At 47.2% G+C, this 14,083-nt stretch overlaps 1 protein-coding gene across 4 annotated transcripts in view; it reads left to right on the top strand.

The window, feature by feature from the left end:
• Nucleotides 1–13,784, top strand: part of KCTD20 (potassium channel tetramerization domain containing 20) — a 29,940-nt gene extending 16,156 nt beyond the window's left edge. For 2 of the 4 annotated variants that reach the window (XM_066204130.1, XM_066204128.1), the window contains 7 exons: nt 4,602–4,798; nt 5,435–5,714; nt 6,758–6,860; nt 7,367–7,487; nt 8,423–8,620; nt 9,077–9,187; nt 10,586–13,784. In XM_066204130.1, the coding sequence (XP_066060227.1) occupies nt 4,651–4,798; nt 5,435–5,714; nt 6,758–6,860; nt 7,367–7,487; nt 8,423–8,620; nt 9,077–9,187; nt 10,586–10,878 (1,254 nt within the window). In that variant the 5' untranslated portion in view covers nt 4,602–4,650 and the 3' untranslated portion in view covers nt 10,879–13,784. Of the gene's footprint in view, nt 1–2,195; nt 2,289–4,601; nt 4,799–5,434; nt 5,715–6,757; nt 6,861–7,366; nt 7,488–8,422; nt 8,621–9,076; nt 9,188–10,585 lie in introns of those variants that run through there. The other 2 variants (XM_066204127.1, XM_066204129.1) reach the window with 2 other exon arrangements.
• The last annotated feature ends 299 nt before the right edge of the window (nt 13,785–14,083 follow it).

Below are 14,083 nucleotides of genomic sequence, written 5' to 3'. Positions count from 1 at the left end.
AGCACAGGGTCTGGAGAGCAGAGATGTTTGTGCAGTTGCACAGCTCATTCTTGACATTGTGTTCCAGAGGAAGGAGGGGCTCACGTGCTCCAAGTATGGCAAAACCAGCAGCCAGAGCCAGATGGGAATTTTGATTTTTTTTTTTATTCTGATAGTGATTCTCTTTAAAAAAAATTAAAATCCCAGCCTTTCTCTGGCTGGAGGAGCTCTTTCTCTGACCTTTAGTGCTGAATGTGACATGGGGCTTTTGCTGCTCCTGAGTGTCCAGCTCCCACAATCCAGCTGTGAGGCTTCAGCTCCTCTGTTGGACTGGTCCTTACCTGATCCTTCAGGATCTGAGCACACAAACAGGTCACAGAGCAGGGTGCCTGTTCACTACTGAGCCATTCTGTGCTACCAGCCAATTTACACTTCCCAGAGGGTGGAAACGTGCATGGAAGGAGCCCTGTAAGGAGGGTGGTAACCTGGGAGTGTTTGTCCTGCTAGCACAGGGCAGCTGCTGGTGCAGGGAGCTGAGTAGTGAACGTGCTTCAAGTCAGAGTAACACCTGAGTAGGCAGTGGGCTGCTCTGATCCTGGGGATTAGGTCTCTGCCTCTGTGTCCCTGTTTTCTCTCATAAAACGCTTCCCTGCAGTGCTTCCCAGGGCTCTTAGGAGCAAAGAGCAGTTAATATTTGTAAAAAGCTTTGAAGCTGAATGGTGCTAATTATTATTTATAGGCATTCATTCTCACCACGGGTAGTTCTCCTTGATCCTGGGCATGAAAGGAAACCAGGACATTTGTAAGCTGGTCAGGCAGGAGTTTGGCCTTGAAGTCTTTATGTACTTGTTTCCCCACTGGGTTCTGGGTGTGTTTGCAATATATTTGTCACATTAAACGACCAGTTTGGGGATTTATTGTACCAGCCAGATGCGCCAAAAGATCTTTTCTCATTTCCCTCAATTCTGCTGACACACTACATGCAGGATTTTGGCATCCCAGGAGGGACCGGGAGACAGGGAAATGCCATCAGCCTGAGCTGGGTCTGATGATCAGCAGGACTAGATGTTCCACTTCCAGGAAAGAGGAAAGTCAGATCTTATGCTCAGGAGTGCCACCACATTGCAAGGAGCAGCTGTTTTTAGCAGGTTTTCTTGGTGCTCAGCATTGTGTAACAGAAAAGGAGGAGAAAGGTGTCAAACAGGACATTTTCCCCTGACAATCCTGCTTAGCTGTTTAAGCAGCAGAAGGGGGGAATGACAAGGGAAAATTGGTGTGTTGTAGTTCCTGTGTAGCTGGTGATAGTTCTGTAAATAATTTCTGAGCTGCTGTAGTTAAGGACTATGCTGAAGGGTGTGCAAGGTCTCTGCATTTAATTCAGGGCTTGAGGTGATGAACAAAGATTTCAACATTGACCCAACCCAGTTTGGTGGTTGTGAAATTCAGTCTGTTGGTGTCTCCTGCTCTTTGACATCACTTAAATGGGGCTTGTAAGGCAGAGCTCTGGGGAAGTTATGGAGTCTAAGTGTCCCTGAATAAAGCTGCTCTTTGCCTTCATATACTCTGCTTATTCATCTGATTTCCTGCCTAATTTCTCCTCTCTGCTGAGTAATGCATTAAATAATCAAGAGATTGTTCAGGCACCACAAGGGGAGGTTGTTGGCAGAGCTGCAGCAATTGAGCACTCCTGGAAGAAAGAGGCCCAAGAAGTAAATTTTATGCTTATCTTGTTTTCTTAATGGAGTTCTTGTCAGCTCACAGAGCAAATTCTGTTCCCTGGTGAGTGTGGTAGCACCAGCTTAGTCAGGAATATTGTTTCAATATAGAAAGGTTAATGCAAGGGGAAAAGAATTCCTGAGCCACAACCCAGTGTGCTGTCTGTTCCTCTGAGCATCCTGGGCTAATGGAGGGGTGTCCCTTGAGATGCTTTAAGGTCCCTCCAACCCAAGCATTCTGGTCTCCTCCTGACAGCCAGGAAATGTCAAGGATGACTCCCCTTAAGGGCTTTCCCTTAGGGTTAGGGTTATGATTATGTATCTGCTCAACAAGGGTATTCTTTTCACCATCTCAAAATCCTTTTCCCTGAGTAAATCAAACTGCTTTTTTAAAAAAACAGGTTTTGGCTTTCAGTGCAGTTACCAAATTTTAAAGCATTTTGGTTCAGATTACAGATTGCAGAATGCTCTGAGTTGAAAGGGACCCACAAGGATCATGAAGTCCAAATCTTCAGTGAATGGCCCGTGCAGGGATTGAATGTCCAACCTTGGTGTTATCAGCATCATGCTCCAGCCAACTGAGCTAATCTCAAGGTCAAAATATACAATGTGATAATTCAGTAAATATGTTTGAAATCACAGTATTAGTTGTATAAATACTTTAACATTTGCAGTCTTGAAAAATTCCATTTCCTCACAATAATTACAGTCCTGTGAAACGGGAATAGTTGACTTTTTGTTTCACTGGACATTGTCAGTTTTGGAATTGATTTACAGGCTTGGGGGGTGTGGGGAGGGTTGGGCTTTTTTTCCCTCTAGGGTGTTTCAGAGTATGTGGGTTTTCTTATTTAGATTTCCCTCCACACCCCTGTGTCCCACTGCCTGGCACTGCTGGACTTTCTACCACCCCTTTGCTGCTCTGACGCATGAGAGAAGAGGGCAGAGGATTGTTCAGGTTGTGCACACAGAGTTTGTGTTACTTTTGTTCAGGTAGAAGATTTGTTCATGTGTGACCACATCCATCCCACTGAAGATATTAGGAAAGATTCTTCCCCCAGAGGGTGTTGGGCACTGAACAGGCTCCCCAGGGAATGGGCACAGCCCCCAGGCTGCCAGAGCTCCTGGGACAGGGTGGGACTGTTGGGCTGTCTGTGCAGGGCCAGGAGCCGGACTCAGTGATCCCTGTGGGTCCCTTCCAGCTCAGGATATTCCATGATTGTCCCTGGAGGATGCCTGGTCACACAGCTCAGTTGTGGGTGGTCCTGCGAGCAGCAGGGAGGTGAACTCTCATACAGATGTTCTCCTCTAACTCAAGATACTCCGTGAGCCTATTCCCAGGTACAAGGCAGCATTCACAGGGGTTTCTGGTGGGACTGCTGGGGGATTTCTCCAGGGTCCAGGAGCACTGGAAGGTGTGGGGAGAGGGAGTTTTCCCACACTGGGTATTTTGGTGGGAGCAGAGGCAGCGCTCTGGGTGCTGTTCAGCTTTCTGGGACTGAGGTGACCCTTGGTGGCTTCTTGTGTCACTGTACTGCCAGCCAGAGCCTTTAAAAAAAGAAATGGATTTGTTGCCAGAAATCTTCCTTTGGATGACCATCACATGATGTGGAAGCAGCAGATTTTCTAAAAATATACAGATACAATAATGCTGACAACTTAAAATTGGGTTTACAGAACAAAAGAAATGAATTGTTACTCCTTTTTAAAATTCTCATTAAGAATAAAATGCTTAATTCAGACTGCCAGTAACGATGGGCTTGAAACCCACCACTGAACTGCTCATTAAGGCTTTCACCCTCAGCAGGTGCTGGCCAGAAAACTCAGCAACTCTGACTTGGCATTTTGCTGTTCTATTAGTGCTGTTTTATCTGCTTTGTCTCTGCCGTGGCAGTGTTCTGCCAGGCATCAGAGATGGCACCCCCAGGCCCTGCAGTCTTCAGTCAGCCAAGGGAAAGACACAGGACAATTGTTCTGCAGGGGGGAAATTGGAAAAATTCATTAATGAGGAAATTGGTGTTTTATGTTTGAGAGAGTGAAAGGAAAACACTTGAAGCCGAGAGAGGAGAGCTGGTTCTTATCCAGAGCAAAACAAATGCCAGAGAGAGTGAGGGAAAGAGACAGCAAAGAGATCTGATCTGTTAGGAGGTACCAAGGAGTGAAGTGGGTCTTAAAGACAGAAGGAGGAAGGAACTGTACTTGGAATTAAAGGAAGCTGTGTCTCTGCATATGCTGGAAGAGCATTCCAGATCTGAGGGGCATGGTTAGAGCATCGTGTGTGGGGCTCCAGCCATGGCTGTTCTGCACTGTCCAAGTGTTTGTTGTGGGACTGTAGTGGGTTAAATACTGGGGGGAGCACTGTGTGACAGCATGGCATAGATCAGGCAGGGAGAACCAAAACCAAGCAATGACTGGGAGCAGGGAACCTCCTGGTCAAACCTCAGAGTGGTTAAGAGGCAATGCCTGAGCTGTTAGCTGGGAAAATGTTATATTTCAGGCTGTAACCGTGTTATACAGCTCATTTGGCCAGGACTGGGAGTCAAGAATATCAACGTTTTTAAAGGGCTGTAGAGGTCTGGAGGAGTTGCCAGGAAAGTATTTGCAGGAACACACGTGGTGATCTAAAGACTTCAGTAGCTTTAGACTGAGCTTTTAAAAAAATTAAGATCTATAAAAAATAAAGATTAAATAGATTTAATAGACCCCTGCTGACTTTAAAATCTTTTTTTACCCTCTTCCCAGGTGAGGGTAGGGGCATAAGTAGCACCATAAGCCTCTGAAACACATTAAATACCTGAAGAAATGTCTTTTGAGCCTGAGGGACCTTGTTTGTGGTACCAGATACAGGGACTTGAACTTCATTGCTTGGGAGTTTGTTCCAAAACTAACAACCTGGAATTCTCTCTGCAGCTCTTCTCTGAGGAAACGGCACCAACTCCTCACAGCACGGAGGCCCAGCATGAATGGCAACTGTGCTGGGGGCACAGACTGGTTGAGAAATCTGGACTCGAGTTGTCCTGTGGAAAACAGAACTCTAGCAGCCCAGGAGTCAGAAGAAAGTTCTGTGGTGATTGGAGGTCACAGCCCTGCAGTTCCCAGGACTGAGGGTAAGGATAATGCCTTCAACCTTGTAATCTTTAAGGGAGATAGTTTTTTGGGCTTTAAGGGGGTGTTCTGTTTTGGAAAATGTTCCAGCATCACAGGGCAGTTTGCACTGGGGAGTATGTGCCCTGCCTGTGCCAGGCTGCTCTAAAGGACACAAGTTCACAGCAGAGTTCAGCATCTTGGCAAGACCATCCCATAGGAACGTCCTGGGCAGCCTGAGACTGGCCCTGATCAGATTCACTGCAGGCCTCTGGGCAGGCCTGTGTGCCCGCCACGGGCTGCCACTGGGCACTGCTGCCTTGCACCACTCTGGTGAGGTGTGTGCTGCTGCTCAGCTTCCTGTGCCAGTCCTGCCAGCAGGCTGGGTCTGTATTTCTGGCCTGTGCTCCTGCTCTTTTCATTTGAATCCATCTTGCTTTAACAAGGAACATTGAGCACCATGGCTCACCAAAACATCCAGCTGCTGGTTCAGTTCAATAACAGCCTAGTTTTATGTCCTGTAACATCACCCTGACAGTTATGGCATCCTTAATTATTGCATGACTCAGTTTTCTCATTTCAGTAGGAAGTGTTACTATGAAATGATGTTTTTCAGTAAATTCTGTCCTCCCTTTGCAACGTTTGTTTGCGTCCCTCAGGTTCGGATTCTGAATGCCGACACAACACTTGCCCAGTGAGTCCCCAGATCAGTAGCATGCTGTCTGCTCCTGAAGAGCCTCACAACTGCCATATCCCAGATGGAAGCAAGAGACAGCTGGAATATTTTAATACCCAGGAACGCCATGGATGCTGTGCATTGTCTTCAAGCAGCAGTTCCCAGACAGTAGCTCCAGAGAAAGTGACCCTGGTGGTGGATGGCACCCGCTTTGCAGTGAATCCCCAGATTTTCACTGCTCACCCTGACACCATGCTGGGAAGGTGGGTCACTTCTGTTACCTTCAAGGTATCTCAAGACAATCTAATTTTTTTTTTTTTATGGAATAAACACGTAATGTTTGTTTTGTGATCTCATCTGTACACACGGTGACCTCAGTCAGAATTTGGCTCTGAGTGAGGCCGAGAAGACCTGCCCAGATGAAGAGTTGGTAATTCTCTAGAAAAGTCTCCCTTTGGTGCGTGTCCGTCAGAAAATGCACACTTCTAGCCAAAGGTGGTCTCCTTTTGCCTTCTCCCCAAGTGTTTGCCTGGTCTGTAAGCTGTACGTCTGTCCCCAGCTGATAACCTTCCTGAATGGGGAACATGATAATGCTCCATCACCTCCTGCTGCCACCTCCTGATACTCTCCTGAAAGAGAAGTTACTCAGCTCCTGCTGAGGGGTTGGAGCCTGTTGCTGCGCCAATAAATCCTCGTGTGCTGTACTGGCAGCACTTCCCTCCCTCTCTGACCAAAGGGTTCTGTGGGGTCACTGACCCTTGCATGGGTTATTTTGTAAAACAAGACATCTAAAGCCATGTGGAGTTATCTGGTGTTGGTCAGTGCAAGGGCTTTATTGCCAGGGGATTTTCTGCCCCAGGACTGAATGATCTGTTCCTTTGGCTTGTTCCTTAGAGTGCAGTAGCCATGGCAACAGAGGCCAGGCCTCCCTGAGCCAGCTCTTGTCTTTATTTACTAAGGAGGAGATTGAAGTGGAGGTTTAAGTTACTGTATCTCTGTGTCATTGCTGGCCTTCATCACAGAATCAGGGTATGGCCTCAGCTGCAAAGGACCTTAAAGCTCAGTTCATTCCACTCTCTGCCATGAGCAGGGTCACCTTCCACTATCCTGACTTATTCCAAGCCCCATCCAGCCTGGCCTTGGACACTTCCAGGGCTGGGGCAGCCACAGCTGCTCTGGGCAGCCTCTGCCAGGGCCTCACCACCCTCACAGAGAAGAATTTTTTTAACCCCAGTGCACCTGTTTGTCTCTGGAATAAATGCATTTTGATGCTCTTGTGCACTTACGTAGTTGTTTACCTCTTCAGAATGTTTGGGCCGGGCAGAGAATACAACTTCACCCGGCCAAACGAGAAGGGCGAGTACGAGATCGCGGAAGGGATCAGCTCGGCCGTGTTCCGCACCGTGCTGGTAAGGGCAGCTCTGCAGCTGGGGACGAAGGAGAGAAACAATCTGTTTGTCACAAGTGCACAGCTGAGCCATCTCTAGGCAGCTGCACTCCCTGGGACATTCTGGTTTTGCGTTGTTATTTCTGAAAGAAAAATATAGCAGGCTTTGGTATAAGTCCACATTTCAGGGATTTGCTTGTGTTGCCTTTTACCTTTTCTATGTCCTGCTGTTGTAATTCCTGAGCTGTATCCTGACCTTGTGTTTGCATATAAATACATACTGCATATGAGATGTTATGAAACCCTGTGCCATGGAGAAGTTTTAATTGGAGCCCATCATTTATCAGACCTTAGAGGATCTGCAGGAAGATAAAGATTCTCAGACAAGCAGGGCTGTTACTGTATAAAGAGCTATAAATAGTTTCAGTATCTCTCCAATATTAGTAAACAAAATAAAGAAGTAATTAGGAATTATCATAGTTCAACATGTTCTTAACTTTTCTCTCGAAAACTGTCCTTTATTCACAGGATTATTACAAAACTGGAATCATTAACTGCCCTGATGGGATTTCCATCCCAGACCTTCGAGACACATGTGATTACCTCTGCATAAACTTTGATTTCAACACAATTAAATGTCAAGATTTAAGTAAGTATGGAGAGAAATCAGCTCTTAGGAGATCATCTGCAGGGCGTTCAGCACTCTGATCCTGATTCAGTGCAGTTCTTAATCTTGTGCTTTAGTTTAAAAGCATGAACATGTGGATTTCACTGGGGCTCAAGTTGCATTTAAACAGCTTTCTTTTGTCTGCTTCAATCCAAAGTGAAGTGACCAAATCCTTCAGAACACAGGCACTTTGCTCCAAATCAAATTATAAACATTTTAGTCTCTTCTTCTAACAGAGGCTGAGCAGAACTTGCTGTTACTGCCAACAAAATGAAGGTTAAAAGCAGGATTATAACCCCTATCCAAAATGTGCCAGAGAATCATGAATAATTTAAGCTAAAGGCTGATGGGCAGAACAGGAACCAAGGATACCAAATCTGGAAAGTAGTAGAATTCCTGGTAATGAAGGGATTTGATTGGGAGCAGCTTTTTGGTGGGCATGCTGGCAAAAAGAAGTACTTTTAACACAGGCAGGTCTGTGAAAGGCGCTTTACTGAAATGGGGTGTGTGGTATCATAACACAGGCTGTGGGTGGAATTTCCTGCCCTGTTCTCTGGTGAGTGATCACAGAGAAGGCAGCAAAAAGTATTTTCAAGGGCAGAGGTTGTTGCTGGAAATTCAAGTATCATAATGAATTAATTATTCAGTCTGTTACTGTTTCACCGTATTGATTGGAGCTTGGTGGGTTTTTAATGGGAATGGAATGGTTCTGCAGTGCAATTTGCATCCCATTTGAAATGCAGCCTGCACTTCTGACTTTGCCAGTTCTGGATCTGGAGGCTGTCGATGTGTCTGAACATATGTTGAGCATTTTGTCTGAAGGAGAATTCTGGCTGCGCTCTTGGATGGATCGGGGAAGTGCAGAGCTGAGATATTTTCGTGCTGTAGCAAAGCTCCTGTGCTCTGTGTCTCCTCAGGTGCTCTGTTACACGAGCTCTCCAATGATGGGGCTCACAAGCAGTTTGACAGCTACCTGGAGGAGCTGATCCTGCCCATCATGGTGGACAGTGCCAGGAAGGGGGAGCGGGAGTGTCACATCGTCGTGCTGACCGATGAGGACACCGTGGACTGGGATGAGGATCACCCACCTCCCATGGGAGAGGAGTATTCACAAAGTAAGGGCTCTGCACTCTGTTCCACACACACCCAGCCATAAGGAAGGGACACATTTCCAAACTGCCTTCCTCCAGGAGCAGATGCTGGCACGTGGATCCCTGATTTGTGTGCTCTGTATGAGCTGGGTGCTGCTGGAGGCAGGATGCCTGGCTAGTTAGAACTGATCCCAGCACTCACTGCACTTTTCCTCCTGTTTCTGCCTCCCCCTCAGCCTTTTCCTGGCTCCTTAGTGAAGGAATATTCTTTGCTTTACACTCCCATCACCACCCAGTCTATGGAGACTGTGATGTGCATCTCTGCCCTCCCACCAGGAAGTGCTGTTAATCCCAGTGAGGAAAACAGACACCTGAAGTAATTCTTGGAATCCACACCTGGCTTTTGGCACAGCAGGGCATGTCAGAAGGAGGGAGAAGGTTCCTCTTCATAGATTCTAATCACCCCTTTTATTTCTCAAGTCCTTTACAGTTCCAAACTGTACAGATTCTTCAAGTACATCGAGAACCGGGATGTGGCAAAAGCTGTGTTAAAGGAGCGGGGCCTGAAGAACATTCGCATTGGCATCGAAGGTAAAGTGCTGCTTCAGCAGGGGAAATGCATAACCAGGTGACTCCACAGTCAACAAAGCCTGTTTTCTTCTGGACTACAGGCATTTCCTTGTTTACTCTGTGTTTTACATTTATCTTTACAAAACCAGTTAAAACTCAGTATGTTTTTCCTTTGTCTCTACCGTGTTTCACTGAAATTGGCCAGGGGGCTTAAAAGTTAAAGGAAAGTAAAAAGTGCATGTACGAGAAAGACTTGTCTCCTTAGGAATGAGTAAACAGGAAACAGGAGTCAAATACTTCCACCTGCTGATCCAAGCATTCCCTTAGGGAACTTAGAGAATGCTGGGCTCTGTCCTGGGAGACTTATTTTTATAGTAGCTGTGTTTGCTCACAGAATGGCTGATGCTGTGCAGCACCTGCAGGCTGACTACACACAGTGCTGCACTCTCTTGTCAGAGAATCATGGAATTATTTAGGTTGGAAAAACCCTCTGAGATGATTGAGTCCAACCATTAACACAGCACTGCTAAGCCCACCACATCCTCAAGTGCCACATCCACACGTCTTTTAAATCCTTCCAGGGATGGTGACTCTACCACAGCCCTGGACAGCCTGTGCCAGGGCTGGACAACCCCTGGTGAAGAAATTTTCCCTAATATCCAATCTAAACCCCTCCAGCACAGCTTGAGGCTGTTTCCTCTTGTCCTGTCCCTTGTTCCCTGGGTGCAGAGCCTGACCCCCTCCTGTCCGGGAGTTGTGCAGAGCCTGAAGGTCTCCTCTGAGCCTCCTTTTCTCCAGGTTGAGCCCCTTTCCCAGCTCCCTTCCCTGCTCCTGGTGCTCCAGACCCTTCCCAGCTCCATTCCCTTCCCTGGACAGGCTCCAGCCCTCAATGTCTTTCTCGTTGTGAGGGGCCCAAAACTGAACACAGTACTCGAGGTGCCTGAGCAGTGTCCAGCACAGAGGGACAATCAGTGCCCTGGGCCTGCAGGACAGACCATGGCTGGTACAGCCCAGGTGCCCATGGCCTTGTTGCCCACCTGGGCTCATGTCCAGCCTTGACTCCTCATTTTCTATCCGCGTAACCTCATGACATCCTCATAGTCCTCCTGATTTTTCTGCCCGTTTTTCCTTCTCATCCTCTCTGGCTCATCTTTTGGCACATGGGGATGACCTGCTCCCGGAGCTTTAAGTTTTCCTTCTTGAAGGATGTCCAGTCTTCCAGGTCTCCATTGCAGAGGAAAAGAGAACAGTCTTTTGCAAACCAATAATGCTAAATGTGGAATCTGAGCATTTGTCTGCTGAGCTCTGTGTGTCCCACCCTGACCCCACAGTCACTCCTGCCCAGATGTTCTGGAATTCTGTTGTCCGTTTGTGAGTCAGGGAGGTGCAGTGGGACTGAGTGGCTGTCTGTGTTTGCAGGCTATCCCACCTGCAAGGAGAAGGTGAAGAGGAGGCCGGGTGGGCGCTCTGAGGTGATCTACAACTACGTGCAGCGGCCGTTCATCCAGATGTCCTGGGAGAAGGAGGAGGGCAAGAGCCGCCACGTTGATTTCCAGTGTGTTCGGAGCAAATCCCTGACAAACCTGGTCACCGTGGGGGATGATGTTTCAGAGGACCACGAGGTGATCATGCATCACCCCCCACAAGTGGATGAACTGGACAGGCTGAACGCCCCCTTCTCCCAAATGGTTGTTAACGATCTACCGGATTAGTGTGGCTCAGGGTGGAGAATCCTGCTGGATGTGGGAACCTCTCGCCGTAGTTTGATCCCAGGTGATGGGACACAGACTCCTGCAAGGTGCTTTATCCTCGTTCATGCTCTTACCACGTTGTCATATTTCAAGCATGTTAATAAAGAGCCACACTCCATAGTCTTAATTGTGCAATCAAAAGCAACGTCTCCTCAGACAAAAAGAAATGACCTGTTGTTTTTACTACAAAGGCTTCTGGATTGTGGGTGCTGAATATTTTATCTAAACTTCTGAAGGAAGAGCACGAGTGTGTAGAAACGTCTTGTTTGACGTGAGAGAGGAAATTCTGGGCCTGTCAAGACAAAGCTTTCCTTTACCATTAGGCACAGCTTTGTTTTTGTGAGTTACAGAGGAGTGAACATCAAAGCAGGACAGATGATATTCTATATCAACCAGCAGAAATGTAGCACAGTGTGACAGCAAAACCCTGAGCGTGGAGGAATCTGTTTGCACTGCCACCTGGCTTTGGATCCAGCGTGGTGTACTGCTGCCCTAGGGAAGGAGGAAGCAGTTCCATAGGAAGCATATGCCTGCTCACAGGAATTCCCCGTCTGTATTGCTCCGTGAGATGGAATCATTGTTTTTAGGGATGTTTTCTGTTAAGTTCAGTAAAATGAGTAGATCATGCTGAAGGAAAACCCAAAAGTGACTGTAGCTGATATTTTACCAATAAAATAAATCTGTTAATATCCAAATAGATGTAAGAAGCTTTCTAGAGGTGACTGTGCATGCTGAAGACTTTTGAGTTGTCTTCTCCATCCCCCTGCTAAGACAAAGCCAGAGGAGGAGGTCCCAGTTTACTACCTGAGTAAAATCCTTGGTCTCATCAACTTTAGTCAGTCAGAATTGCTGTAGACTCTCCAAGGAGCTGCTGCTGCAGCTTTAAAAAGCCAGCTGCTTTCTTCCCAGTTTGGAACTGACTGGACCATTTTGCTGTCAGGCAGGTAAGAAATACCAATAGTAAACCAGCCCTCAGTAGAGAAAGATGCACATACCTGGGCACAACTCTCCTTTGCTGCTCTGAGTGTATTATCCTGGTCTATCTAATGCTCTGGGAATTTGGGTTCAGGGCCAGCAAAGCTGTGACTCTGAGAACAGGCACACTCCAGGCTGGTTTAGCTCAGGTGGATTGGAGCCTCACTGCTCCTGCTCCTGCAGCACTGAGTTCCCTGTGGGAGTTACATGTAGGAATTCCCTGTGGGAGTTCTGTGCAGGAACTGGCATAACCCCTGATGAGCACACAGTGAGTTCTGCACTGCCCCAGCCGAGCTGAGGGCACCCACAACGGGGCTGCCTCATAAAGCCATCCCTTCTGATGTACCCAAACCAGAGATTTTAAACAGGGTGCTGGTGCAAAGAACTGCTGAAAACATCCAAGAAGAAAGAGGGAGAGAGCTCCTTACAGAGCTGTGCAGGTCAGTGCTGCTCTGGCAAAGGTGTTGAAACGTGGATTGTGTGGGTGCCGAGTACCTGGTCAGACTTGGCAAAACTGAGGTGTAGGTATTAGCCTGGCCCTAGAAAGTTTAATCCTTTTTTGGCAGGGCTGCAACATCAAGCAAATTTGTGTTGTTCTCCTTCTGACTGCCAAGAGCATGGTAGGTTGAGCAGTGGAGTTTGCTGCTGGTTGCTGGTTGGTGTTCGTGGTTTTCAGTGCAAGTAACATAACAAGATCAAGCAGAAATTTTTAGTTGCAAGTAACAAATCTCTGCCAAGGCACATTTTAGTTTCCATTAGCATGGATACAAGTTCCATTCTCTCAGTGTTTCCGTTCTTAGCTTCTTTCCTAAGTGCAGCAAATAGATCTCATCTAAAAAGAAGTGCCTATGGGAAGATTTCAGGACCTCCTAAGAGTCCCAGGTGTTCAGATGCCCAAATTCCACTTGACTACTTTTGAAAACTCCTCCCTATGTGTCATTGGGTCAGTAGAGAGAAGTGTCCTTTGGTGCCTGCACAGAGCTGGGGTGATGTGCAGACACTCCATTGTTGCTCCAGATGAATTGCTATTTATGTGGTAGAGAAAGGAGGACACATGGACCGTGAACCTCCACCAGGGGCCAGACCAACCCCACTCCTTGCCTTGGTGAAGAGCTGTTCTTTGGGACAACCAGAAGCACTGGTGAGCCCAGCAGTGGTGGAACTTGTCCCTAGGCAGTGATGGCCCCCAAGCTCTGTGATTATGTTTTCCAGTGTGTATTTACTTCCCCAGCAGTGTCAGGCTTAAGTAAATGGGTGTTGGTATTGCCCAGCTGAGCTGGAATTGGAGGTTCCACACGTTCTGCTCTAAGGACTGAAGTGTGGCTGTTGTTCAGAGCTCCTCCTCAGGACTGTGTCAAGGCATCAGGTGCTGAGAATTGCAGCTCAGTGGCACCTTTTGGGATCTGACAGCTAAAGTACCATATCCAGCCAAACCAAATCCTGCCCAGTGTGTCCCTGAGGCCAGGGTCAGCTCAGCCTCTCGCAGGACTCAGGCAGTTTGTTAAACTGCACCAGGCCTTCTTGGGAGTTACAGACCGTCAATGCCTGTAGGAGCTTGTGGTTCCCTGTGCAATCAGCTGGACCTTCAGCATGGGGTGGACATTATCCAGCTCCCATGATTTCCATGCAGTTTTTACCACTTACCCACTGTAGTTTATTGGCTTTCCCAAGTAGTTATTCATTTTGGATTTTAAATTTTGTTAGTAGAGTGAGTTCCATTGGAACACTGAATCAAATTTTAAAAGTGTTTGCTTTTCCTCCTCTCATGGTCCCCTACTTCAAGTACAAGGTCAACTTTTGTCTTACTCTGGATGTACTGAAGTGCTCCTGTGCTGTGTATGAACCTCAGATGTATGGTTTCTTTTCTGTATTAAAGTATAAGTTATATGTGACTTGTTTGGCTCCTTTAAAATTGTTTTAAATGTGGAGTAGAAGAGCAGGCAGGGCATAGAGAGCTGCAAGGTTTTGTTTCCTTGCTTCATTCAGTAAGTGTGGGTTGTGATTCTGGAGTCTTAGGAGTAGTTTGGCAGGGAAATGTTCCCATTAGGGCTGAGAGAACCTCAAAGTTCACTTCATCCCTACACCTCATTGCAGTGATGTTCCAAAGGCAGCACAAACACTCCTTGACCCACAAACTGCAGCATCTCTGACAAGCCCCAGTATTTTTGCTCAGTGCTGTGAAAAGTGCTCT

The sequence above is a fragment of the Chamaea fasciata genome, unplaced genomic scaffold, assembly GCF_029207755.1.
Source record: "Chamaea fasciata isolate MVZ Bird 193981 ecotype frontalis unplaced genomic scaffold, bChaFas1.0.hap1 SCAF_25, whole genome shotgun sequence".
Taxonomy (NCBI): Eukaryota; Metazoa; Chordata; class Aves; order Passeriformes; family Sylviidae; genus Chamaea; species Chamaea fasciata.
This window is presented reverse-complemented; position numbering and strand designations above follow the sequence as displayed.